This window comes from Heterodontus francisci, chromosome 13 (assembly GCF_036365525.1).
Source record: "Heterodontus francisci isolate sHetFra1 chromosome 13, sHetFra1.hap1, whole genome shotgun sequence".
Taxonomy (NCBI): Eukaryota; Metazoa; Chordata; class Chondrichthyes; order Heterodontiformes; family Heterodontidae; genus Heterodontus; species Heterodontus francisci.
In genome coordinates, this window is record NC_090383.1 from 61,619,052 (window position 1) to 61,645,141 (window position 26,090).

General features: G+C 42.8%; 1 protein-coding gene across 3 annotated transcripts in view; it reads right to left on the reverse strand.

The window, feature by feature from the left end:
- The window catches only part of LOC137376399 (serine/threonine-protein kinase VRK1-like), a 113,492-nt gene that overhangs the window by 47,535 nt on the left and 39,867 nt on the right, over positions 1–26,090 (reverse strand). For 2 of the 3 annotated variants that reach the window (XM_068044884.1, XM_068044883.1), the window contains exon 9: positions 3,835–3,955. The exons of the other annotated variant lie outside the window; for it this stretch is intronic. In XM_068044884.1, the coding sequence (XP_067900985.1) occupies positions 3,835–3,955 (121 nt within the window). The remainder of the gene's footprint in view (positions 1–3,834; positions 3,956–26,090) is intronic. 3 annotated transcript variants of the gene reach the window in all.

The following is a 26,090-nucleotide window of genomic DNA, read 5'->3' on the forward strand; positions in this document are numbered from 1 at the left end:
TTTTTCCAGGACTGTCCTTCCTGTTAATTCTGATGGTCGGGTGTCATCCCAGCAGTGGCCATCACTCCCAGTCACTCAAGGAGGCAGGAAGTCCCGCCCAAGACCAACTAAGGGCCTGAGGAGTGGAAAATCCTGGTGTGGCTCCTCAGGCCTGGCAGAGGCAGACTCGCCACTGACTGTACGGCCGATGGACGGACTCCCCCCCACAATGAAAAATTCCGGCCATAATTTCAAAATTTGTGGATGACAAAAAACTTGGAAGTATTATGAACTGTAAGGAGGATAGTGATAAACTTCAGGAGGACAGAGACAGACTAGTGGAATGGGTGGACAAGTGGCAGATCAAATTTAATGCAGAAAAGTGTGAAGTGATTCATTTTAGTAGGAAGAATGAGGAGAGGTAATATAAATTAAATGGTTCAATTCTAAAGGGGGTGCAGGAGGAGAGGGACCTGGAGGCATATGTGCACAAGTCATTGAAGGTTGCAGGATAGATTGAGAAAGTGGTGAATAAAGCATATGGGATCTTGGGCTTTATAAATAATGGCATAGAGGACAAAATCAAGGAAGTTATGATAAACCTGTATAAAATCTTGGTTGGGCCTCAACTGGACTACTGTGTTCAGGTTTTTTAAATTCTTTTATGGGATGTGGGCATCGCTGGCTAGACCAGCATTAATTGTCCATCCCTAATTGCCCTTGAGAAGGTGGTGGTGAGCCGCCTTCTTGAACTGCTGTAGTCCATGTGAGGTAGGTACAACCACAGTGCTGTTCGGAAGTGAGTTCCAGGATTTTGACCCAGTGACCGTGAAGGAATAGTCATATAGTTCCAAGTCAGGATGTTGTGTGACTTGGAGGGGAACTTGCAGGTGGTGGTGTTCCCATGCAAGTGCTGCCATTGTTCTTCTAGGTGGTAGAGGTCGCGGGTTTGGAAGGTGCTGTCGAAGGAGTCTTGGTGAGTGTCTGTCGTGCATCTTGTAGATGGTAAACACTGCTGCCACTGTGCATTGGTGGTGGAGGGAGTGAATGTTGAAGGTTGTGGATGGGGTGCCAATCAAGCGGACTGCTTTGTCCTGGATGTTGTCGAGCTTCTTGAGTGTTGTTGGAGCTGCAACCATCCAGGAGTGTACAGTATTTCATCACGTTCCTGATTTGTGCCTTGTAGATGGTGGACAGACTTTGGGGAATCAGGAGGTGAGTTACTCGCCAGAGAATTCCCATCCTCTAACCTGCTCTTGTAGCCACAGTATTTATATGGCTGGTCCAGTTCAGTTTCTGGCCAATGGTAACACCCAGGATGTTGATAATGGGGGATTCAGCGATGGTAATGGCATTGAACATCAAGGGGAGATTGGTAGATGTTACTTGCCACTCATCAGCCCAAGCCTGGATGTTGTCCAGATGTCACTGCATACAGGCACAGACTTCAGTAGCTGAGGAGTCACGAATGGTACTGAACACTGTGCAAGCATCAGGGAACATCCACACTTCAGACCTTATGATGGAGGGAAGGTCATTGACAAAGCAGCTGAAGATGGCCTAGGATACTACCTGAGGAACTCCTGCAGTGATGTGCTGGGACTGAGATTATTGACCACTGACAACGAGAATCATCTTCCTTTGTACTCAGTATGAATCCAACCAGTGGACAGTTTTTCCCCTGATTCCCAGTGACTCCAGTTTTGCTAGGACTCCTTGATGCTACACTCAGTCAAATGCTGGCTTGATGTCAAGGGCAGTCACTCTCACCTCACGAGTTCAGCTCTTTTGTCCATGTTTGGACCAAGGCTGTAATGAGGTCAAGAGCTTAGTGGCCCTGGCGGAACCCAAACTGAGCATGTGAGCAGGTTATTGCTGAGCAAGTGCCACTTGATGGCACTGTCGACGACACCTATCATCGCTTTGCTGATGATCGAGAGTAAACTAATTTGCTGGTAATTAGCCGGGTTGGATTTGTCCTGCTTTTTGTGGACGGGACATACCTGGGCAATTTTCCCCATTGTCGGGTAGATGCAAGTGTTGTAGCTGTACTGGAACAGCTTAGCTAAGGGCGTGGGCAGTTCTGGAGCACAGGTCTTCAGTTCTATTGCTGGAATGTTGTCAGTGCCCATAGCATTTGCAGTATCCAGTGCCTTCGACAGTTTCTTGATATCACGTGGAGTGAATCCAATTGGCTGAAGACTGGCATCTGTGATGCTGGGAACCTCAGGAGGAGGCCAGGATGGATCATCCACTCAAATAAAAGCAAAATCATCCACTCAGCACTTTTGGCTGAAGCTCTGATCTGATCTGTCAGTTGTAGGATCGCTTAGCTCTATCATACGCTACTTCTGCTGTTTGGCATGCATGTAGTCATGTGTTGTAACTTCACCAGGTTGACACCTCATTTTTAGCTATGCCTGGCACTGCTCCTGGCACACTCCATTAAACCAGGGTTGATCCCCCAGCTTGATGGTAATGGTAGAGTGGGGTAATTACAGATTGTGGTTGAATACAATTCTGCTGCTGCTGATGGCCCACAGGGCCTCATGGATGCCCAGTATTAAGTTGCTATATCTGTTCGAAATCTATCCTGTTTAGCACGGTGGTAGTGCCACACAATGCAATGAAGGGTATCCTCAAAGTGAAGATGGGACTTTGTCTCCACAAGGACTGTGCAGTGGTCACTCCTACGAATACGGTCATGGAGAGGTAGATTGGTGAGAACAAGGTCAAATCATTTTTTCCCTCTTGTTAGCTCCCTCACCACCTGCCGCAGACCCAGCCTAGCAGCTATGTCCTTTAGGACTTGGCCATCTCGCATCAGTAGTGATGTTACCAAGACACTCTGGGTTATGGACATTGAAGTCCCCCACCCAGGGTACATTCTATGCCCTTGCCACCCTCCATGCTTCTTCCAAGTGCTGTTCAACATGGAGGAGTACTAACTCATCAGCAGGGTTCGAAGTCAATGTTGAGAACTACCAGGGCAAGTGTATACCACTGTGCCACCAACTCTGGTGACGGTGGTGTCTGGGACATTGTTTGAAGGGTATGATTCCATAAGTATGACTATGTCAAGCTATTGCTTGACTAGTCTGTGGGACAGCTCTCTCAATTTTGGCACAAGCCCCCAGATGTTACTAAGGAGGACTTTGCAGCCTCGACATGGCTGGGTTTGCTGTTGTCTTTTTCGGTGTCTAGGTTGATGCCGGGTGATCCATCTGGTTTCACTCCTTTTAGACTTTGCTCTAGTGGTTTGGTACAACTGAGTGGCTTGCTAGGCCATTTCAGAGGGCATTTCAGAGTCAAACACATTGCTGTGGGTCTGGAGTCACATGTAGGCCTGACCAGGTAAGGATGGCAGATTTCCTTCCCTAAAGGACTTAAGTGAACCAGATGGATTTTTTATGACAATCAATTCAAGGACACCATTACTGAGACTAGCTTTCTAATTCCAGATTTATTAATTGAATTTAAATTCCACCAGCAGCCAAGGTGGAATTTGAACCCATGTCACCAGAGCATAGTCTGGGCCTTTGAATGCAAAGACACCTCATAATCCTGAAACTGACAATGTCAAGAACTTATTTGCTGTTTAAGAGTTCTAAATAATGTCACCCAAAGTGTATCTATGTGCACTTTAATGGTATTCTTGGATAGTTTTGTCAAAACACATCAAATACTTTGTAAATACTATAATATTTATGATTGAAGTTATTACTGTTATGAATGAAAAGAGTACTTGGACACACAAGGGGTGAAATGTGATATTCTAAAAGGAACTGATGCGCTTTGAAGATTTTTTTAACCAGCTACGGTAAACCATAAAAACAGTTAGAAGAAAACTCATACTTGATTTTGGCTTCTTGTACTGCTACGGGGTCCTTCAAGTTCTGCTCCCAGGGTAGCTTCCCACATAGCCACTGTAGCATGCAGTAGCCAAGGATTTCCAGGTCACCTCGTCTGGATGGGGCTAAGGGAATGTGATTGAGGAAGGGGAATTAAGAATGAAGGATTAAAATCACTCATGGCAAAAATAGAGAAAGCTTTCATTTAACTCCTGTTGATGAAATGTGTAAAATCCAAGCAGGCAAGTGTCTTGTTTGTTCAGCTGTATTGGAGTTGGAACGCCCAAGTTTTTGGCCGTGGTTCACAGACAGGCTGTGACTTATGCAATAAAAGCAGGGGTCAGTTTCCTTACCTCCCCCAACCTCATCCTTCCTCAGTCTGGCCTGTCACATGAACTTGATCCCTGTGGCCTCTGACATGATCCAGACAGCTCATAATCCAGCACCAACACTTTCTCAAAGAGCCAGCAGTAAAACAAAGAAATAAATGTCTGCCTCTAAATTGCTAACATATGTTCCAGGAAGTCCACAGGGTCTGAATCACCCGTACAGAGACCCCGCTCACAGACTAAACAGTGATGGCCTTTCCTTTACTATACATATGTAAAAAGTTTGAGGCAATGGCAAAACTGCCATCTAGTGTAGAGAAGGAATGGCAAAAATTAGCACATAAGGTGTTTTGTTCAGTTTGGCAGTACTCTTTCTAAACAAATAAAATGTGCATCAGTTAAATCGTTGAATAAAAGTATTAGTCACATGAAGTGAATTAAAAATGTCAATTGATATGTTTATTGAACATTCCATTTTACAAAGCGTGAATCACTAATAAAGCCTTGCACGAGCTCAATCTTTAATCACATAACTTAACCCTAACTACTAATCTAAAGGATCAGACCAAAACATGCTTCTGCAATCTAACACAAAACATTTCCCTTGGGAAATTTATTATCTGTTCTTATGACCAGGCATGAATACAATAGTGTCCAGACACTGAACTTGGCTGCTACATTACAACCAAGTTACACCGGATTGCAACTCCATTTTGTATCAATTTCACAGGCTATAAATCTCCTAATAACTGTGTGGAATGATGTGATTTACCCATCTTCTCCCTAACCTTTACTTTGAATCTCTGTTATTCCAGATCCAGTCAAATACCAAATACACATTTGTTCACTTGTGTAAAAGCTGTTCAATTTGTTCACTTGTCTTCAACAAAACTAAACATATCTGACTTTGTCCTGAAGTATAGGATGGCAGTTCATTACAAAATCTCAATTTTGGTACAGTTGATGGTTTTCATTTAAATGCCTTTCTCATTAAAACACCTCTAATATGACCTCCCTCAAAAATGATCGCCTTGAAAGGCTACTGCATACCAACTGGCTCCAGAAATTACTGAAATACTGGAAAATAATATCATATGAAAACCTGACCCAACACCTGCATCATTTCTCCTCAATCATATCTAATAACTTGACACATTTATCCAGCAATAAATTGATTAAGTACTACTGACTTTTTTTTCAGATGTTCAGCTGTGGCACAGTGATAGTACTCTTACCTCAGAATCAGAAGATTGTGTGATCAAGTGCCACTTCTGAGATGTGAGCACATAATCTGGGCTGTCAATGCAGCACTGAAGAAGTGCTTCAATGCCGAAGGTGCCATTTTTTAGATGATTAGTTAAACCAAAGCCCTCTCTACCATCTCAGGTGGAAGTAAAAGATTCCACAAAACTACTTGCTCTTCTACTCTCACATGCTCTTCCCAGTAGCTGTTACAAAGCCCCTCTGATACCAAGTTGAAGCCTTCTACATCACTTCAGTAAGTGGAAATGTGAAAAAAAATCGGACAGAGTTTTGGAAGCCTGCCAGAGGTGGGAACAGAGGCCGACGAGCCCAGAATTTCCCACTGCTAGCCAGGCTACTGATTACTGCCAAGGTCCCACTTATGGACCATTTTTAAGCAGGCCAGGTCATGGACATATAGGTGGGAACTTGGCAGGTAGCCAATTAATGCCATTAAGGGGCCTTCTCCCGCGCCGACTGGAATCCTTCAGTCGGCAGGTGGGCCCCCTGCAGTAGTCGAAACATGGCCAGAGAAAAGAACCAATCTCCCAGCAGCAAACCAGGGTCCAGCGCACCGTTTGATTAATTAAGCATCCCCCGTCCCACCGCAGCCGACTTACAAATGGCCGCCCTGTGGTTTCCCCCTCCACAGAGATAGTCTAGAAGCTTTGTTGATTTTTAAGTTGCAAGATTTTATAAGTGCTGAGAGGGCACCTCCATCCTTAGGCACCCTTTCTTTGAACTGTAACGACAGGATGCCGTTCTTTCACTGCTGGAGGGCCTCCTATTGTCTTTCGAAGCCTGCCTGCCGTCCTTAATTGGATGGTGAGCGCACCCTCTGACCATTAACTGGCCTTTCAATCAAAACTTAGGACATACATGTCGTACCAACGCAGTGCAGGGTCAAGATCCGGACAGTGTCCCAACCCCAGAACAAAAATTGAGCCCATTGTTTCGAAATCAGTCCAGTTAACTACAGCACACTGTTATTTTCGCCAGTCTTATTTTTGTCTCTATGCATAAGGAAATAAATACATTAATTTATTCCTCCAAATTTTCTTTATTGTTTTGTACAGGAATTTACACAAATTCTCAGGTCATTGCTTGATGCAAACTATATGCTATATTAGACTATGCAATACTTCCAGATACAGAACCTGAGGATCACTTAGAGTTCCAGGGGTCGTCAAGGCACTAGGTATGGCGTATCTTTTCAGTTCAGGTCACTTTGCCTTCGGAAGCAGGGAGTGGGTAAGATTCAGGCCTGTGCAAAGGGACCTTACACCTCTTTGTGTTGAAGAACATAAGAGAAGCACTAAGCTATTTGGCCCTTTGAGCCTACTCCGGCATTCTATAATATCATCAATCCTTTCTCATAGTACAATCCCCTCAGCTCAGAAACCACCCTAGCGAACCTGCATTGCACTCCCTCTCAGGCAAGTATATCCTTCCTTTGGTAAGGAGACCAAAATGTACATAGCACTCCAGGTGTACTGTCACCAAAGCAGTAAGATTTCTTTATTCATACTCCAATGTCTTTGTAATAAAGGCTAACATACCATTTGCTTTCATAATTGCTTGCTGTACCTGCAGGTTAACTTCCTGGGTACAAGGATTCCCCAGGTTCCTCAGAGTACCAATATTTCTCAGCTCCATGCAAGCCATTCTTAATTTGCTCTGTTTAAAGTTAAAAGGCTTATTTATTCTTTTATCTGGAAGAAACATCTAATGCCATTCGTTGAAAGGTTGTTTTTTTAAATAAATGTCACCAGTTGAATTAATGAATCCAAGTACAACTGTATTGACAATATCCCTGAGTTCACTTTGACAATTAAGAGGCCACCATTTCCTAAGTAATTTACCATCCCCACTGCACCCCCCCCCCCCCCCCCCCTCAGACAGTGTTGAGATTTCTCCTTTAAATTTTAACTTAGAGATTAACAAAATTGGAAAATAAGGCTTGGTATACAGCTGCAAAACGCCTGTCTTAAACCTCAATGGCTGCAATTATAAAATCACAATTAGCTGCCATTTCACCTCAGACACATCGTGGTGATCCATTGGGATTAAATGTAGTTACCTGGCTTGTCAATTCAAGGAATTCTTTCTGCAGCCATATTGGGGTTTTTTGCCACCCACCTCCCCACACCCACTTCCCAGAGCTTTTTATCCTAGAATGAATTTTTAACCTTATTCAACTCAGGAGCAAATTATTCCCTGGAAGCCACAAACTCCATATTCATGCTCCATTTCCCCACAACTTAGATGGCAACTGAAGAAGGTAACAAAATTGTTTAACTCCTTCTTGCTTACTCCACTCTACACAATGGGATGGACTTTTTAAAACTTAGAATGCAGAGTACAAGATAATTGTAACCGACCAACACATAGCCAAATGACTTCTTGTGTTACCTTGTAAATATAAATGAAAAAGAAAAAATATATAAGGTAACAGCCTCAAGTTAGGATCATATGGATGAAAATGAAAATGTGTTGTGATGAAACCACACCTGCTAAATGGAAATATATCAATTTTGTCATTATGGAACACTATTTGAACTTTTACTGGACATTGAACATAACTTGCTTAAAAAGACCACAGAGCTGAATGGCTGAAAACATGGCTGCGTATTTGCATTCTGAGAGACAGTTGAATAAAGAGACAATGGAAGGGCTCCCTGATTCAATTAGCAAGATTGGGCTAGGCAACATTGATGATCAAAAGACATTGAGAGCCATTGGCTATGCAAGAGCCAGCACTCCACTGCCCCCCACCAGCACCTTCCCCACCCCGTCACTGAGTGTGTTTAGTAGGCTTTGAAGAATCAACAACCCTCGCAGGCGATGCTGTTTCAAACAAAGAGCTGGTCACATGACTAACTTGCTGGCCAACCTAGGAATTGACTGAATTGTGCCTCACAGAACAGTTTGGGGCAGACTGCAATTGAGCTTCAAGAAGAAAGCACCCCTCTCTCTCTGTCTCTCTCTCTCTCCAGCAAAGTTCCAGAGGCCCATGGAAGCAGCTTAAGAGGATTTCTTCAGCTTTCAAGTACCAGAGAAACAAGTTTGAAAGTGTGCACTGGGCCCCAACAAGAACTGCAAGACTTAACTCCAATCAAGGTCTTTACATCCAAACCAAAAACATCAACTGAATTCCATCTACTACTCCAAACCCTCCCCCTTTAATTATTTCTCCTCCCTTGTATCTATTGTGTGTGTTTATATTGCATATGCATACTAGCATGGTTGCTTCATGTCTTTTAGTAATATTAACTGAGTTAGAGTGTTAAGGTTAATAAACTTACACCTTTCTTGTTTAAACCTGAGAAAGCATGTCTGATTGGTTCCTTTACAATTATAATTAGAGAGCAGTGAGTAAGGAATCACTGGAGTGAGGCTAAAAACACTGTTTTTAAAAGTTAAACCCTGTTACGGCCAAATCAGGAAAGGGGCTGAGAGAGGAGCCTGAGACCCCTTCCTCACCCGGACATAATAGCGTAATCGTCCAAAGGTACAGAAGAAAACGTTTGGTTATCCAATGATAAGGATATCCTTTGAGCAGTATGTTGCAATAAATATTCATTTGGCAACCGAGTAAATTTGTATGGAATTGTTTTCCTTTGAAATACACCTATACATTTGACAACTCTGCCAGTTTATAACCAGATAAAACTAGTTTGAAACTCACAATGTTTTAACCCTGACTTCAGAGTTGATGAGGATAACTGTCCCAATTTTAACTGCTGCCAGGTGGGCAGACTTCCTAATAGTGCAGTATATTTACAGCCATCAGCATTCAAATCTCCATGCTTGAAGCATAAGTCTATGAGCACCTAATTCTCCAACACTGTGCTGACATCTGAGGGAACCATATCAGTGGGTGCAAGAAGAAAGTATGCTTGTAAAGTATATAGGGGACCTTGCATTTGATTCACTTCATTAAAAGTAGCTTTGCACTTCAACATGGAATGCAGAAGAACCATTAAATGGCTACTGCCAAATACTCTAATATAAAGCTATTTCTGCTAGACCAGATTTCTACAGCAACACTGCAGAGTCTAGTAATCACACCATTAAAATAGGTCCTGACTTGTATGTTGGCAAATAGATAATACTTTAAAAAGCACCTCATTTTGATAAGTAAGTGCAATATACTGGTATCTCCAGAGAAATTAGATATTGACTACATGCTTCAGTGACTAGAAATACGGTTGCGAAGCAGTCTATGCATTAATCTAGACACTACCATTTCAGTGACACTAACAATGTTAAAAAGTTCAAACATAAGTCGGATACTGTAATAATTCCCAGTAATTATCAAAAGCTGACAATGCAGGTTTTTAATTAATAAAGTTATTCATTGTGCTCTCTGGTAATTTGCTTGTAATATTGACAACAATAAAGTATTTTGCTCCACGATACATCAAGCAGAACAAGCTTGACCTCTGCTTTGCTTCAAATGATATGTGAGAATAATGGGCAACACTATAATTAGTCTGTCTGTGTAATGGGTGTTCTTTTTAGAGCACTGACACGAGCATTCATGTTTACTCCGCACTGAAAGTGACCATTAAGGTGCTCATCAGTCAGGCAGACAGTAGTCTAACCTGCTTTAACCTGTTGTATGTGTTAACCCTATTCTTTTGGGCCTCCTTATCTCGAGAGACAATGGATACGCGCCTGGAGGTGGTCAGTGGTTTGTGAAGCAGCGCCTGGAGTGGCTATAAAGGCCAATTCTGGAGTGACAGGCTCTTCCACAGGTGCTGCAGAGAAATTTGTTTGTTGGGGCTGTTGCACAGTTGGCTCTCCCCTTGCGCCTCTGTCTTTTTTCCTGCCAACAACCCTATAGATTGTGAAGAAAATAGGTATAAATAAACTAATGTTGTATTACAGAGCTACATTCCTTTACTGTGACACAAGCAATTTCTACTGTTCAGTACATCCTGCCAACATAGGATGCAGGGCAACAAAAAGCTTAATAACTCTAATTATTTGGTAACAACAATAAAAGTAAAATTCCAATAAAAAGTTGATATTAACCAAAATATATTCATAAAATTGAATGCAAGTGATCGAATTAAATTGATGCTGTGAACTGAAGGCTATGGAGCCTTCAGAAAGTACATTTTCCTCTCAGTAGTGCAACAATTGGAAGCAAGTTCTTGCTGAGCAAGATTAGCCTCAAACATGGAAAACAGGCTGTGCCTGGGAATTTCCTCACAGCTGTTGCTACTCTGCCACGGTAACTTCAACTTCTCCTTTTCACTCCTGATTTGTGTCTTGCTGATGATGCAGAGTCTTTGGGGAGTCATGAGGTGAGTCACGTGCTGAAGAATACCCTGCTTCTTACCTACTCTGGTAGCCACGGCATTTATGTGGCTGGTGCCGCTGAGTTCCTGGTGAATGGTGACCCCCCAGGTTGCTGAATGTGGGGACTCAGCTATGATAATGTTGTTGGATGTCAAAGGGAGGTATTTATGCTCTCTGTTGTTTATTGGGGTCATTGCCTGGCAACTTGTGTGGTGCGAATATTACGAATGTTACTTGCTACTTACACGGATGTTGTTCCAGTCTTGCTGCTAGCAGGCATGGACTGCTTCATTATCTGAGGAGTTGCTAATGGAGCTGAATACTATGCAATAATCAGCGATCAGCCCCACTTTGGACCATTATGATGGAGGAAATGTCATTGATAACGAAGTTGAAGATGGGTGGACCTGCAACCCTGCAGCAATGTCTTGGGGCTGAGATGATTGGCCTCCATCATTCACAGCCATCTTTCTTGGACCAGGAATAATTCCAGCCACTGGAGAGTTTCTACCTAATCTCCATTGAATGCAATTGAATTAGGGATTCTTGGTGCTATACTTTGCAGCCTTGATCACAAGGGAAGTCACTCTCACATAATCTTGGGAATTCGGGTCATGTCCATGTTTGGACCAAAGCTATAATGAGGTCTGGAAACAAACAGTCCTCACACAACTCAAATTAAGCATTGATGAGCGAGTTGAACAGGTTGTGGAGCTCCCGCCACCACCACCTTGTTTAGAGAATGCGCCATCACTCAGTATGAGGAATTTATAAGAATGGAGAGATTGGAGGAGAACATACAGCGAGTGGTAAATACCATATTTTTCTTTAATTTTTAAGATATGTTACATCAACATATCTAAATGCATTGAATATCCACATACACATATTGGTGCATGTAATGAAATTACAACACACAATGAAAATACAGCAAAGCAATTGAATTAAGTGTTACCTATGTACCCATAATGTACCATTTGCTTTCTTCAATGTAAAGAAAACCATCACACTAGCAGCTGCACCTCATGAGACATATCTGAGTGCTAGGTGATAGCACCCCACCTGAAGCAACACCTGCTTGTACCATGCCCAATACAGGTGTGTATTCTGAGACAGGACACACTCAGCTGGGGTAATACCTCCTTCAAGCTGTGATCCCTTTGTGCCTCTGCAATCTGAATCACTCTCTCCTCCTTATATTCTAACATAATGTAAACCAGTGGCTTCCATACTGAGAGTATTGGATAGGAATCTCCTCCATACTATTTAGGTGTCTGATGATACTTCAAAAACATATTTTTAAACTCATTAACCTAGAGAAAAACACTCACTGTTTGATGTGATTCTACAGCTGTGGAAGATGAAAGAAGTTCATCAATAATGACTTTTAACAAGGCCTGAATAAAACTAATAGACTTTTTCTTACTGTTCAGTAGTCTGCTTTAACTCCTCTTTTGGAGAGGTACCAATTATTTACAAAGCTGTAAACACAGATAATTTAACATTAGTTTTTCACCCAACATTGCATCACTTTCTACTTCCATTTTTTGCTAAAATTACCAACAGGAACATATCTAAAAATTTCAAACTGTGGACTATAAAAAGCAGTTACAGAAAATGCAGCGTTATTTCTTTATGGTTTAGAAGAAGTGCGTGCTCACTGAGGTGGCCAATAACAGTGCTGTGGAATCTTCCACTTTTTGAAACCATGGTCAACATTGATCACTCCCAAATCAAGTATACCAAGAAGCTACAACAACGTACTGTCACCCCACTATCACGAAAATCCTAATCACACTGATGTTTTCTTTCCATGTTCCACACAAGCTATTTTTGTGGTCACTCTGATTTTCCTATTTTAATGAAGGTTCTGCCAAATTGTCAGTATACTTCAGTGGTGGACAGGTGTCTCATAGAAAACAATAGTTACAGTCAGCAGCCTTAACTTTCTGATTCCATAGCTGTGGAAATCACCCTGAAATTTAGCATTCACTACTGTGGAATTTCTCTCCTGCTCCTCTTCCCAAACATTTACCCTGCCACTTTTTCCACTGTCATTGTGTCAAGACCTAGTATAATGATGTTAAGTGTCAGACTTGTCTCAGTGGTAGCACTCTTGCCTGAATCAGGTGGTCATGGTTACAAGCCCCACTCCAGTGAATTAAGCACATAGTCTAGGCTGACATTTCAGTACAGTACCAAGGGAGTGCTGCGCTGTCAGAGGTGCCATCTTTTGGGTGATATGTTAAACCGAGGCCCTAATAGCCTGCTCAGGTGGACTATGTGGTATTACTTGAAGAGCTTGGAGTTCTCCCAATGTCCTGACTAATATTTACCTCTCAGTCAACATTGGAAAATCAGATTATTTATTAATTTATCACATGGGACTTTGTGCCTTTGTGTTACCCAGATTACATCAATGCCTACATTTCAAAGGTACTTCTTTTGGATGCTCTGATGTTAGTTGACACTATTCCAACCAAAGCACCAACTGCTGGTGACCTATTATGAAAGCAGATGCTGGAAATCTGAAATAAAAACAGCAAGTGCTGAAAATACTCAGCACAGGTCAGGCAGTATCTGTGGAGAGAGACCTTTAGCTGCCACTTAAAATATTTATAGTTGTTTCACCCAGCTAGGTAAAGTCAGGTGAAATAACTTGGCATTAAGTGCCAGCTATTACTGTAAACAGTTAAGAAAATGTGAGAACTTGGATTAAACTTTTTTTGAGAAAAGTTTAAAATACATAACTTTTCTAAAACAAAGGCCACCAGTGTATTGCTGTCTTTACACAATTAAAAAAAAAAGAATTTGAAATACCCCTGGCAGACCTACTGCAGAGTCATATTCTCATGCTGCAGTACACGTTTAAGGTTACAGCAGAAGCTGGCCTCAAGTTGCTGCATAGTTCTAGGCGTCACAACTATAGTCATTTAACTTCAAGGCCTTGTAGTCAATGGGGATTTAGAGTCTGGATTGGATTCAAACCAGGTCTTGAGATGAAAGGTCAATGCTAAGGCACAGAGCCACCGAGTTCCCAAGAGAGAACCAAGCCAACAAAACACTTTAGAATAGGTACATACGAACATATGAATTAGGAGGAGTAGGCCACTCGGCCCCTCGAGTCTGCTCTGCCATTCAGTAAGTTTATGCACAGTGGCGCAGTGGTTAGCACCGCAGTCTCACAGCTCCAGCGACCCGGGTTCAGTTCTGGGTACTGCCTGTGCGGAGTTTGCAAGTTCTCCCTGTGACCGCGTGGGTTTTCGCCAGGTGCTCCGGTTTTCTCCCACAGCCAAAGATAGGTTGATAGATAAATTGGTCATTGTAAATTTCCTCTAGTGTAGGTAGGTGGTAGGAGAATGGTGGGGATGTGGTAGGGAATATGGGATTAATGTAGGATTAGTATAAATGGGTGGTTGTTGGTCGGCACAGACTCAGTGGGCTGAAGGGCCTGTTTCAGTGCTGTAACTCTAAAAGAAAAGAACTCCTTACTCCACATTTCCACCTACCCCCGATAACCTTCCAGCCCTTTGCTTATCAAGAATCTATCTACCTCTGCCTTAAAAATATTCAATGACTCTGCTTCCACCACTTTTTGAGGAAGATAATTCCAAAGACTCACGACCCTCTGAGAGAAAGAATTTCTCCTCATCTCGGTCTTAAATGGGCGACCCCTTATTTTTAAACAGTGACTCCTAGTTCTACATTCTCCCACAAGAGAAACATCCTTTCCACATCCACCCTTTCAAGACCCCTCAGGATCTTATATGTTTCAATCAAGTCGCCTCTTACTCTTCTAAATTCCAACGGATACAAGCCTGGTCTGTCCAATCTATCCTCATTAGACAGCCCGCCCATTCCAGGTATTAGTCTAGTATACCTTCTCTGCACTGTCTCCAACGCATTTACATCCTTCCTTAAATATGGAGACCAATACTGTACACAGTACTCCAGATGTGGTCTCACCAAAGCCCTATATAGCTGAAGCATAACCTCCCTACTTTTGTATTCAATTCGCCTCACGATAAATGATAACATTCCATTAGCTTTCCTAATTACGTGCTGTACCTGTATACTAAGCTTTTACGATTCATGCCCTAGGACATCAAGATCCCTCGGCATCTCAGAACTCTGCAATCTTTCACCATTTAGATAATAAGCTTCTTTTTTATTCTTCCTGTCAAAATGGACAATTTGACACTTTCCCACATTATACTCCAATTGCCAGGTCTTTGCCCACTCACGTAACCTATCTATATCCCTTTGTAGCCTCCTTATGTCCTCTTCACAACTTACTTTCCTACCTATCTTTGTATCATCAGCAAATTTAGCAACCATACCTTCGGTCCCTTCATCCAAGTCATTCATATAAACTGTAAAACGTTGAGGCCCCACCACAGATCCCTGTGGCACAACACTCATTACTTCTTGCCAACCAGAAAATGACACATTTATGCCTACTCTCAGTTTCCTGTTAACTAGCCAATCTTCTTTCCATGCCAATATGTTACCCCCTACACCATGAGCTTTTATTTTTTGCAATAACTTTTGTTGTGGCACCTTCTGGAAATCGAGGTACAATCCATTCATTGATTCCCCTTCATCCACAGCACATGTAACTCCCTCAAAGAACTCCAATAAATTGGTTAAACATGATTTCCCTTTCACAAAACCATGTTGGCTCTGCCTGATTACCTTGAATTTTTCTAAGTGCCCTGCTATAACATCTTTAATAATAGCTTCTAACATTTTCCCTAAGACAGATGTTAAGCTAACTTTAGTTTCCTGCTTTCTGTCTCCCTCCCTTTTTGAATAAAGGAGTTACATTCACTATTTTCCAATCTAATGGAACCCTCCCCGAATCTAGGGAATTTTGGAAAATTAATACTAACGCATCAACTATCTCACTAGCCACTTCTCTTAAGACCCTAGGATGATGTCCATCAGGACCTGGGGACTTGTTAGCCCACAGCTCCAACAATTTGTTCAGTATCATTTTCCTGGTGATTGTAATTTTCTTGAGTTCCTTCCTTCCTTCCATTTCCTGACTTATAGCCAATTCTGGGATGTTACTTGTATCCTCTATAGTGAAGACCGATGCAAAATACCTGTTCAGTTCATCTGCCATCTCCTTATTATCCATTATTAATTCGCAAGACTCACTTTCTATAGGACCAATGCTCACTTGGTTAACTCTTTTCTTTTTTAAGTATCTATGAATCTATTTCTAGCTAGCTTTCTCTCGTAGTCTAATCTTACCTTCCTTATCAATCTTCTTGTTGTTCTTTGCTGTTTTTTATATTCTGTCCAATCTTCTGACCTGCCACCCATCTTTGCACAATTATATGCCTTTTCTTTAAGTTTGATACTATCTTTAACTGTTTTAGTTAACCATGGATGGTGGGTCCCACCTTTGGAATTTTTCTTTCTCGTTGAAATGCATCTATTCTGTGTATTCTGAAATATCTCCTTAAATCTCTTCCACTGCATCTCTATTGACCTATCCCTTAACCTAATTTGCCAGATCACTTTAGCTAGCTCTGCTTTCATACCCTCATAATTGCCCTTATTTAAGTTTAAAATAATCGTCTTGGACCCACTATTCTCTCCCTCAAACTGAATGTAAAATTCAATCATATTATGATCGCTGCTACCTCGGGGCGCCTTAACTATGAGGTCATTAATTAATCCTATCTCGTTGCACATACCAAATCTAGTATAGCCTACTCTCTGGTTGGCTCCAGAATGTACTGTTCCAAGAAATTATCCCAAAAACATTCTATGTACTCCTCATCAAGGCTACCTCTGATTTTTTCAGTCCATATGTAGCTTAAAATCCCCCATAAATATCGCCATACCTTTCTGACATGCTGCCATTATTTCTTCCTTTATACCCCATCCTACAGTGTGGTTAATTTTAGGTGGCCTGTACACCATTCCCACAAGTGACTTCTTGTCTTTATGATTTCTCATCTCTACCCAAATTGCTTCTACATCCTGGTTTCTTGAACTTTGGTCATCCCTCTCTATTGCGCTAACACCATCATTAATTAACAGAGCTACCCCTCCACCTTTCATGTAAAATACTTTTATTTGTGTATCCTTTCCTATGTGTTTTTTCTCTTTTGAGATTGTCACTGCTGTTTCCCTCTATCACACCTCTGTTTTTAAATGGAAGGGCAAGACAATTCAAACCACAGATATCTCAATCCTGCTCCATTCACTTTTGACAGACAAGGTGGAAACTGACAGTTTTGCCACCCCCAGAGATACAGCGCTCAGTCACATGATGCTCCATGTAGCTGCTCAACCAAGAACTAGAGAAAAAGTTGCAGCATTGAGAAGCAATTCTAAATGTCAGTTGTGACCAGAGTTCAAACGTTGTCCCCAGTACAAGTACTGAAACGAGAGCTACTGTTGACACCTTTGTTTTGAACATTTGAAACAATGATGCAAAAATCTGCATTCATTATTTTTAAGCCATGTAATATACAGTAAAATGTTCATTTAGCAGATATCGACAACAGGACTGTACTGATTGCAATTCTTAGTCTTCTGTATATGGCTCTGCAAGTAATTTTGCAGGCCAACCAATATACTGCATATGTAATATCTGCCCAAGTAAGTCTGTTAAATAGATGATGTATTGCATTCTATTCAAAAGATAAGATTGCAGTTTCTGATACAATCAGTGATATGTTGCTGGAAAAAATTAGAATAGCAGCAACAGAGACAACATACATTGTTTTAAACAGGAACCACAGATTCACCAGAACTGACAATACCTAGCTGGCTCTGCTATTCAGCACTTTAATTCAGGCTCTAATTTTAAATAGTGCTGGTGAGCTACACAGAGCATGTAGTGTCAGTTGATAACCTCTCCACGCTCAGGTGGCTAAGGAAAGGCAAGGCACCCGCACTTAAACAGGTTCCTGGTTAAAACTAAAGCAATGGTGAGTGGAGAAACCCAATGGGCATATTTTAATAACTAGCATAATATACAATTCAGTTTTACTGAGTAATGGAATACTTGTGAGACTGGCACACTGCACAAACATCAAACAATCATACTTTAAAATGAATCCATTTTACAATAGTTCTAGTTGATTATCAGCAATGTGTACTACCTTTGTCAGGAGATTTAAAAGGTGGGGTAGCTAGAATAGCTTGTACATGCCTGATAGAAGCAGTGGGTTTGATGAACCAAAAACTCTTTTCTCTTTCAGTGTGTCCTTATGTTTTTATTAATGAGGCACAAAAGATGAAATGTAAAACGGGAGTAACTGATGCAATCACAACAATCAGGACTGTTGTACTGTGAAAATGTACACAGCTGTAGCTAATTAATTGAAGTAAGTCTTTTGAGGAAGAGTATTACTTCAGGAAAATCAAGCAGGATGGAAAATTAATCAAGCATAGTTTGGAATAAATTTTGCCACAGAATGCATTTTACGGCATATACAATAAAAAAAAAACACTTTTAGAAAAATGTCAAAGGTGGGATCAATATCACTTTCCAGAAGACTAACCTCCGACCACAATCCTACACATATAGACCTGGACAATAACTAATGAGATTTTCTCGGGGTCTCTTACTATAAATGATCTGTTTTTACCTAACCTTACCCCCTAAAATTCTAACTCTCTTCCTTAGCAGTCACATCAGACTAAGATCACCCATCTTCAAAATGGTGATGCCAAACAAGGCTTATTTCATTAAGATACTTAAAATTGTACATGCAAATATCGGAACAAAATCTAGCCGTCACACATGCTGGAAATGCACAAATGGTCAATGAGCATCTGAAAGAAAAGGATCCCAACTGAAATGTTAATTTATCTACTCTTCCAGATGCCGTCTGATTAGTCATGTATTTCTAGCGCTTTCTACTTTTTTTCTGCTGTAAATATGGCAAGAAAATGAAATATTGGGCAGATTATTTTTTCCCCCTTACGGAGGTGGGCAGGCATGAAAATTCACGCTGCCAGCTGGCGTGCCGGTTCACCGGCATCATTCCAACCCCTAGGCCATTTTTGCGCAAGCTGATTCGGGGGTGGAAGAACTACCCGCCCGCAAGTGGCAAGTAGCCAAGTAGGTATGTTAATGGCCTAGTGAGGCCAATTATTGTAGTATAAGGGTCTGAGAGGGTTAATGTTTGAGACAGCAAGAGTAACCCCTCCCACTGTAGTGGTAATGACGATATAATAATCACATGGGTAATAAACTTGGAAGCAGCAAGAAGCATCATGAGAGGTGCTAGCAAGACATGCTTAAGGACAGTGTATATACTCATGTAAATACAATAAATGACTTACTATTTAGACCTACACAGACTCCAAGAATTCAGTAGACAAAGCTCAACATAGCATCTATGCGATCAACAATCTACAATATGGTAGCAATGGTGAATAGATCCAAAGAGGATTGAATGGCCTAACCTTATACAGTAGCACCAAGAAGACTGCAGTTCTCGTCAGAAGAATGCAAAGAGCTCCAGAGCTGCTCCATAGCCGAAGGAAGACACATATAGTCGGTGAGTCTGCCGCACAGGCATTCAGACTACACCACAAAAGCGTGGTGGTCTGCAAGGAAAATCCAGGTCCAGCAATCACAGGCACAGAACCCAGCAACAGTTGGATATCAGGTGAGAAACCTTTTGAAAAGGATAGAAACATTGGTCGGAATTTTACGGCCCTCTTGGGAGTGGGCTGGAGGCGGGGGGGGGGGGGGGGAGGGGGGCTGTAAAATCAAGTGGGAAGCAGGGAATGCCGTTCCCGTGGCCTATCCACCCCCGCTGCCATTTTACCAGCAGAGGGGAAGGGGCAAATATCCTGCCTGTCCTAGCACAATTGAAGCGAATTATTTTACCAGCAGCAGCTGGGCACTGTCAGCTGTGGAGGCTGCCCAGTAATACTGAGACTTGGTTGAGGAAAGGGCATGATTGGCAACTAAATATCCCAGGATATCAATGCTTCAGGCGGGATAGAGAGGGAGGTAAAAGGGGTGGAGGAGTTGCATTACTGGTCAAAGAGGATATCACAGCTGTGCTGAAGGAGGGCACTATGGAGGACTCGAGCAGTGAGGCAATATGGACAGAACTCAGAAATAGGAAGGGTGCGGTAACAATGTTGGGGCTGTACTACAGGCCTCCCAACAGCGAGCGTGAGATAGAGGTACAAATATGTAAACAGATTATGGAAAGATGTAGGAGCAACAGGGTGGTGGTGCTGGGAGATTTTAATTTTCCCAACATTGACTGGGATTCACTTAGTGTTAGAGGTCTAGATGGAGCAGAATTTGTAAGGAGCATCCAGGAGGGTTTTCTAGAGCAGTATGTAAATAGTCCAACTCGGGAAGGGGCCATACTGGACCTGGTGTTGGGGAATGAGCCCGGCCAGGTGGTTGAAGTTTCAGTAGGGGACTACTTTGGGAATAATGATCACAATTCCGTAAGCTTTAAAATACTCATGGACAAAGACAAGAGTGGTCCTAAAGGAAGAGTGCTAAATTGGGGGAAGGCCAACTATACCAAAATTCGGCAGGAGCTGAGGAATGTAGATTGGGAGCAGCTGTTCGAAGGTAAATCCACATGTGATATGTGGGAGGCTTTTAAAGAGAGGTTGATTAGCGTGCAGGAGAGACATGTTCCTGTGAAAATGAGGGATAGAAATGGCAAGATTAGGGAACCATGGATGACAGGTGAAATTGTGAGACTAGCTAAGAGGAAAAAGGAAGCATACATAAGGTCTAGGCGGCTGATGAAAGACGAAGCTTTGAAAGAATATCGGGAATGCAGGACCAATCTGAAACAAGGAATTAAGAGGGCTAAAAGGGGTCATGAAATATCTTTAGCAAACAGGGTTAAAGAAAATCCCAAAGCCTTTTATTCATATATAAGGAGAAAGAGGGTAACTAGAGAAAGGATTGGCCCACTAAAGGACAAAGGAGGAATGTTATGCTTGGACTCAGAGAAAATGGGTGAGATTCTAAACGAGTACTTTGCATCGGTATTCACCGAGGAGAGGGACATGACGGATGTTGAGGTTAGGAACAGATGTTTGATTACTCTCGGTCAAGTCGGCATAAGGAGGGAGGAAGTGTTGGGTATTCTAAAGGGCATTAAGGTGGACAAGTCCCCAGGTCCGGATGGGATCTATCCCAGGTTACTGAGGGAAGCGAGAGAGGAAATAGCTGGGGCCTTAACAGATATCTTTGCAGCATCCTTAAACACGGGTGAGGTCCCGGAGGACTGGAGAATTGCTAATGTTGTCCCCTTGTTTAAGAAGGGTAGCAGGGATAATCCAGGTAATTATAGACCGGTGAGCCTGACGTCAGTGGTAGGGAAGCTGCTGGAGAAGATACTGAGGGATAGGATCTATTCCCATTTGGAAGAAAATGGGCTTATCGGTGATAGGCAACATGGTTTTGTGCAGGGAAGGTCATGTCTTACCAACTTAATAGAATTCTTTGAGGAAGTGACAAAGTTGATTGATGAGGGAAGGGCTGTCGATGTCATATACATGGACTTCAGTAAGGCGTTTGATAAGGTTCCCCATGGCAGGGTGATGGAGAAAGTGAAGGCGCATGGGGTCCAAGGTGTACTAGCTAGATGGATAAAGAACTGGCTGGGCAACAGGAGACAGAGAGTAGCAGTAGAAGGGAGTTTCTCAAAATGGAGACGTGTGACCAGTGGTGTTCCACAGGGATCCGTGCTGGGACCACTGTTGTTTGTGATATACATTAATGATTTGGAGGAAAGTATAGGTGGACTGATTAGCAAGTTTGCAGACGACACTAAGATTGGTGGAGTAGCAGATAGTGAAGGGGACTGTCAGAGAATACAGCAGAATATAGATAGATTGGAGAGTTGGGCAGAGAAATGGCAGATGGAGTTCAATCAGGGCAAATGCGAGGTGATGCATTTTGGAAGATCCAATTCAAGAGTGAACTATACAGTAAATGGAAAAGTCCTGGGGAAAATTGATGTCCAGAGAGATTTGGGTGTTCAGGTCCATTGTTCCCTGAAGGTGGCAACGCAGGTAAATAGAGTGGTCAAGAAGGCATACGGCATGCTTTCCTTCATCGGATGGGGTATTGAGTACAAGAGTTGGCAGGTCATGTTACAGTTGTATAGGACTTTGGTTCGGCCACATTTGGAATACTGCGTACAGTTCTGGTCGCCACATTACCAAAAGGATGTGGATGCTTTGGAGAGGGTGCAGAGGAGGTTCACCAGGATGTTGCCTGGTATGGAGGGCGCTAGCTATGAAGAGAGGTTGAGTAGATTAGGATTATTTTCATTAGAAAGACGGAGCTTGAGGGGGGACCTGATTGAGGTGTACAAAATCATGAGAGGTATAGACAGGGTGGATAACAAGAGGCTTTTTCCCAGAGTGGGGGATTCAATTACTCGAGGACACGAGTTCAAAGTGAAAGGGGAAAAGTTTAGGGGGGATATGCGGGGAAAGTTCTTTACGCAGAGGGTGGTGGGTGCCTGGAACGCGTTGCCAGCGGAGGTGGTAGATGCGGGCACGATGGCCTCTTTTAAGATGTATCTAGACAGATACATGAATGGGCAGGAAGAAAAGAGATACAGAACCTTAGAAAATAGGCGACATGTTTAGAGAGAGGATCTGGATCGGCGCAGGCTTGGAGGGCCGAAGGGCCTGTTCCTGTGCTGTAATTATCTTTGTTCTTGTTCTTTGTTCTAGGTTGTCTCCTTGCAGGCCTGGGCAGGGAATCCTCCTGATTGGGCACCCTGTCCCCCTCAAAGGGCCCCCATCAGCACAAGCCAACCCCTGCTGGAGCACCTTACCCACCAGCCTGATTGACCCCCACCCTCCTCGCTGGGGCCCAACTGATTGTCCCCAGCAAGGCCCTAAACCCTGCATCCATGCATAATGGCAGACCTGCAAAAGATGAGAGCCATTTCTACTTCTGTCCAACATCTCCAACGATTTCTTGGAAGGTGAATCAGTCGGCAAAATTTTTACCCAATTTAATGCAAGTTACCGATCCACTAAGACAACTTTTGAAGAAAGATCAAGTGTGGTGTGGGAATGCACATCAAGAGCAGATACTCCGAAGGATCAAAGAAATGCTCATATTGCCGGGTGTCTCTGTGCACTTTAACCCTTCACTATCAACCACAATTGCAGCAGATGCTTCATCTACAGGGTTAAGAGCAGTCCTTTTTCAAGAACAGCCAGATGGATGGTGAAGATCAATCTATTATGCATCTTGAGCGTTGTCCGAGCCAGAAACAAGATATGCTGTCATTGAGAAAGAAGCACCTGCAGTCATGTGGACTTGCGAGAAGTTCTCAGATTGCATTATTGGCATGAAAGTTGTCATTGAGACAAACCACACACCCTTAGTTTCCTTATTGGATGAGAAGGAAATCGCTTAAGGAGAGTCTATATAGTTGTGTAAATACAATAAACGAGTTTATTATTTAGACCTACACAGATGCCAAGAATTCTGTAGACAAAGCTCGACCTAGTGTCTTAAATGCTACCAACAATATACAACAATTATTAGAGGCTGACTGGAATTTTCCAGTTGGCCTGCAGCCCCCACCACCCCACAATGGTGTTGGAAACAGGCCACCTGCCCAGGTTTGAGTGCCTCCCCACCTGCCTGTTCACAGCTGCAGCTGCAGGCTACCCTGAGGAGAGGTTTCCCCTCCACGATGGTGGTCTGGCTGCTGTGGCCATTTTTAAATAGACAAGTTTGAAAGGTTGCTGGAAGGCCACCTCAAGATTGAGGCACACTCTCTATCTCTTACCTGAAGGTAGGCTGCAGCTCCTTCCAAGGTGGAGGGACACTGAGTGGCCGTCCAGCTTCGAGAGACATCCTGCCATCCTTAATTGGATGGCAAGCACACCCTCTGTCCACTAATTGGCTAATTCAGGGAAAAACACTTTGGGGTACTGTTCCCCATACAGTGCGGTGTTGGGACTCCCATTTGACCCCAATGTCGGGGTCCCGAAGAAAAACCCAAAATCCTGCCTGTTGTATCAATATTATATCTCTGGTAGGCTTATGTTTCAGCACAGGCCAAACCTGCAATCTTGTCTACCTTCCAAATCACAAGCATCTGGAAAAGAAATATGCTTCCACCCAAGGAGAAAGTGCCTACATTTGCATCCTTTGATTTATAAAGAAGAAAAATCTGCAGATGCAGCTAAAAATTAACAAACATGAAAAGAACGGACAGAGTAGAAGAAATCGCTATTCTGATCATTCCACCAGTGAGTTATGGAAAAAAAGAGGCGATAGCTCAAGAAAACAATGAGCCAATAATGGAGATCTGAAATAAAATCCTAGACACGAAAACAAATAATATTTAAAGTGATGCAGAAACACTGAACAATACCCATATCTTATATGAACTGTAACTGAATTTTTTCCCCCTGATGTTGACACTTAAATGCATTAATCATGTCTTTTGTGAATAACATATCCACCAAAAGATATCCATGCAGATTCCCATGGCTAACCTCTGAACCCTTGGGGGAGGTAGTGTGGGGAGGGAGCAGGAGATGAGGAAGCATAATGTGGTAGTTGTGGGGAATTCAATAATTAGGTGGACAGATAGCATCCTTTATAAACAAGATCAAGAGGCCCACCTGGTATGTTGCCTACATGGTACCAGAGTGAGGGACATCGCAAACCGGCTTCAAGGGATACTGGAGATGGAGGGAGAAAATCCAGCCATTGTGATCCATGTTTGGACCAACAATATAAGGAAGCATAGGCAAAAAGGTCCTGTTTGAAGAGTACCAGGAACTAGGATCTATATTTATTAATCTCTAGATTATTATCTGAGCCACGGGCAAAATGATGTAGGGATAAGCAGATTAGAGAGGTGAACACATGGCTGAAGGAGTGATGTGGGAAAGAGGGATTCCATTTCATGGGACATTGGCACCAGTATTGGGACAGGAAGGAATTCCACTTGAACAAGGTTGGAGCCAGAGTCCTAGCAAAAAAGATAAATAGGGCAGTCAAGAGGACTCTAAACAAGTAAATGTTGGGGAGGCTGAGATAGAAAAGGTAGTATAAATAATAGCATAAAAATAAATGAAAGGGAAGAGAGTAGAGTAACAGTCAGAAATTGTGCTTTAGGCACTACAGGTAAAGTTAAACCTAACAGATGTGAAGTAGTTAAACCAGAGAGAGAAAGAAGAATTTTTTTTTTTATTCATTCATGGGACGTGGGCGACGCTGGCCAGGCCAACATTTATTGTCCATCCCTAATTGCCCTTGAGAAGGTGGTGGTGAGCTGCCTTATTGAACCACTGCAGTCCTTTTTTTGGGGTAGGTATACCCACAGTGCTGTTAGGAAGGGAGTTCCAGGATTTTGACCCAGCGACCGTGAAGGAACGGCAATATAGTTCCAAGTCAGGATGGTGTGTGACTTGGAGGGGAACTTGCAGGTGGTGGTGTTCCCATGTATTTGCTGCCCTTGTCCTTCTAGTTGGTAGAGGTCGCGGGTTTGGAAGGTGCTGTCTAAAGAGCCTTGGTGCATTGCTGCAGTGCATCTTGTAGATGGTACACACTGCTGCTACTGTGCATCGGTGGTGGAGGGAGTAAATGTTTGTAGATGGGGTGCCAATCAAGCAGGCTGCTTTGTCCTGGATGGTATCGAGCTTCTTGAGTGTTGTTGGAGCTGCACCCATCCAGGCAAGTGGAGAGTATTCTATCACACTCCTGACTTGTGCCTTGTAGATGGTGGACAGGCTTTGGGGAGTCAGGAGATGAGTTACTCGCCTCAGGATTCCTAGCCACTGACCTGCTCTTGTAGCCACGATATTTATATGGCTACTTCAGTTCAGTTTCTGGTCAATGGTAGCCCCTAGGATGTTGATAGTGGGGGATTCAGCGATGGTAATGCTGTTGAATGTCAAGAGGAGATGGTTAGATTCTCTCTTGTTGGAGATGGTCATTGCCTGGCACTTGTGTGGCATGAATGTTACCAGCCACTTATCAGCCCAAGCCTGGACATTGTCCAGGTCCTGCTGCACTTCTACACGGACTGCTTCATGATCTGAGGAGTCACGAATGGTGCTGAACATTGTGCAATCATCAGTGAACATCCCCACTTCTGACCTTATGATTGAAATAAGAAATATGTGAGTAAAACATCAGAGCAGGACAGGTTAGGGTGTGTGGCCCAAATATGCATTCTTTAAGAAAATGTACAGAATATAAGGAAAACATTTAATGAACTGAAGGCCCAAATTCAACTTGGAGGGTATGATAGGGTAGCCATTACTGGGACATGGCTGGAAGACAGTCAAGACAGGGAACTAAATATACCAAGTTATAAGGTCTATAGGAAAGATAGGGAAAATGGTAGTGGGGAGAAGTAAC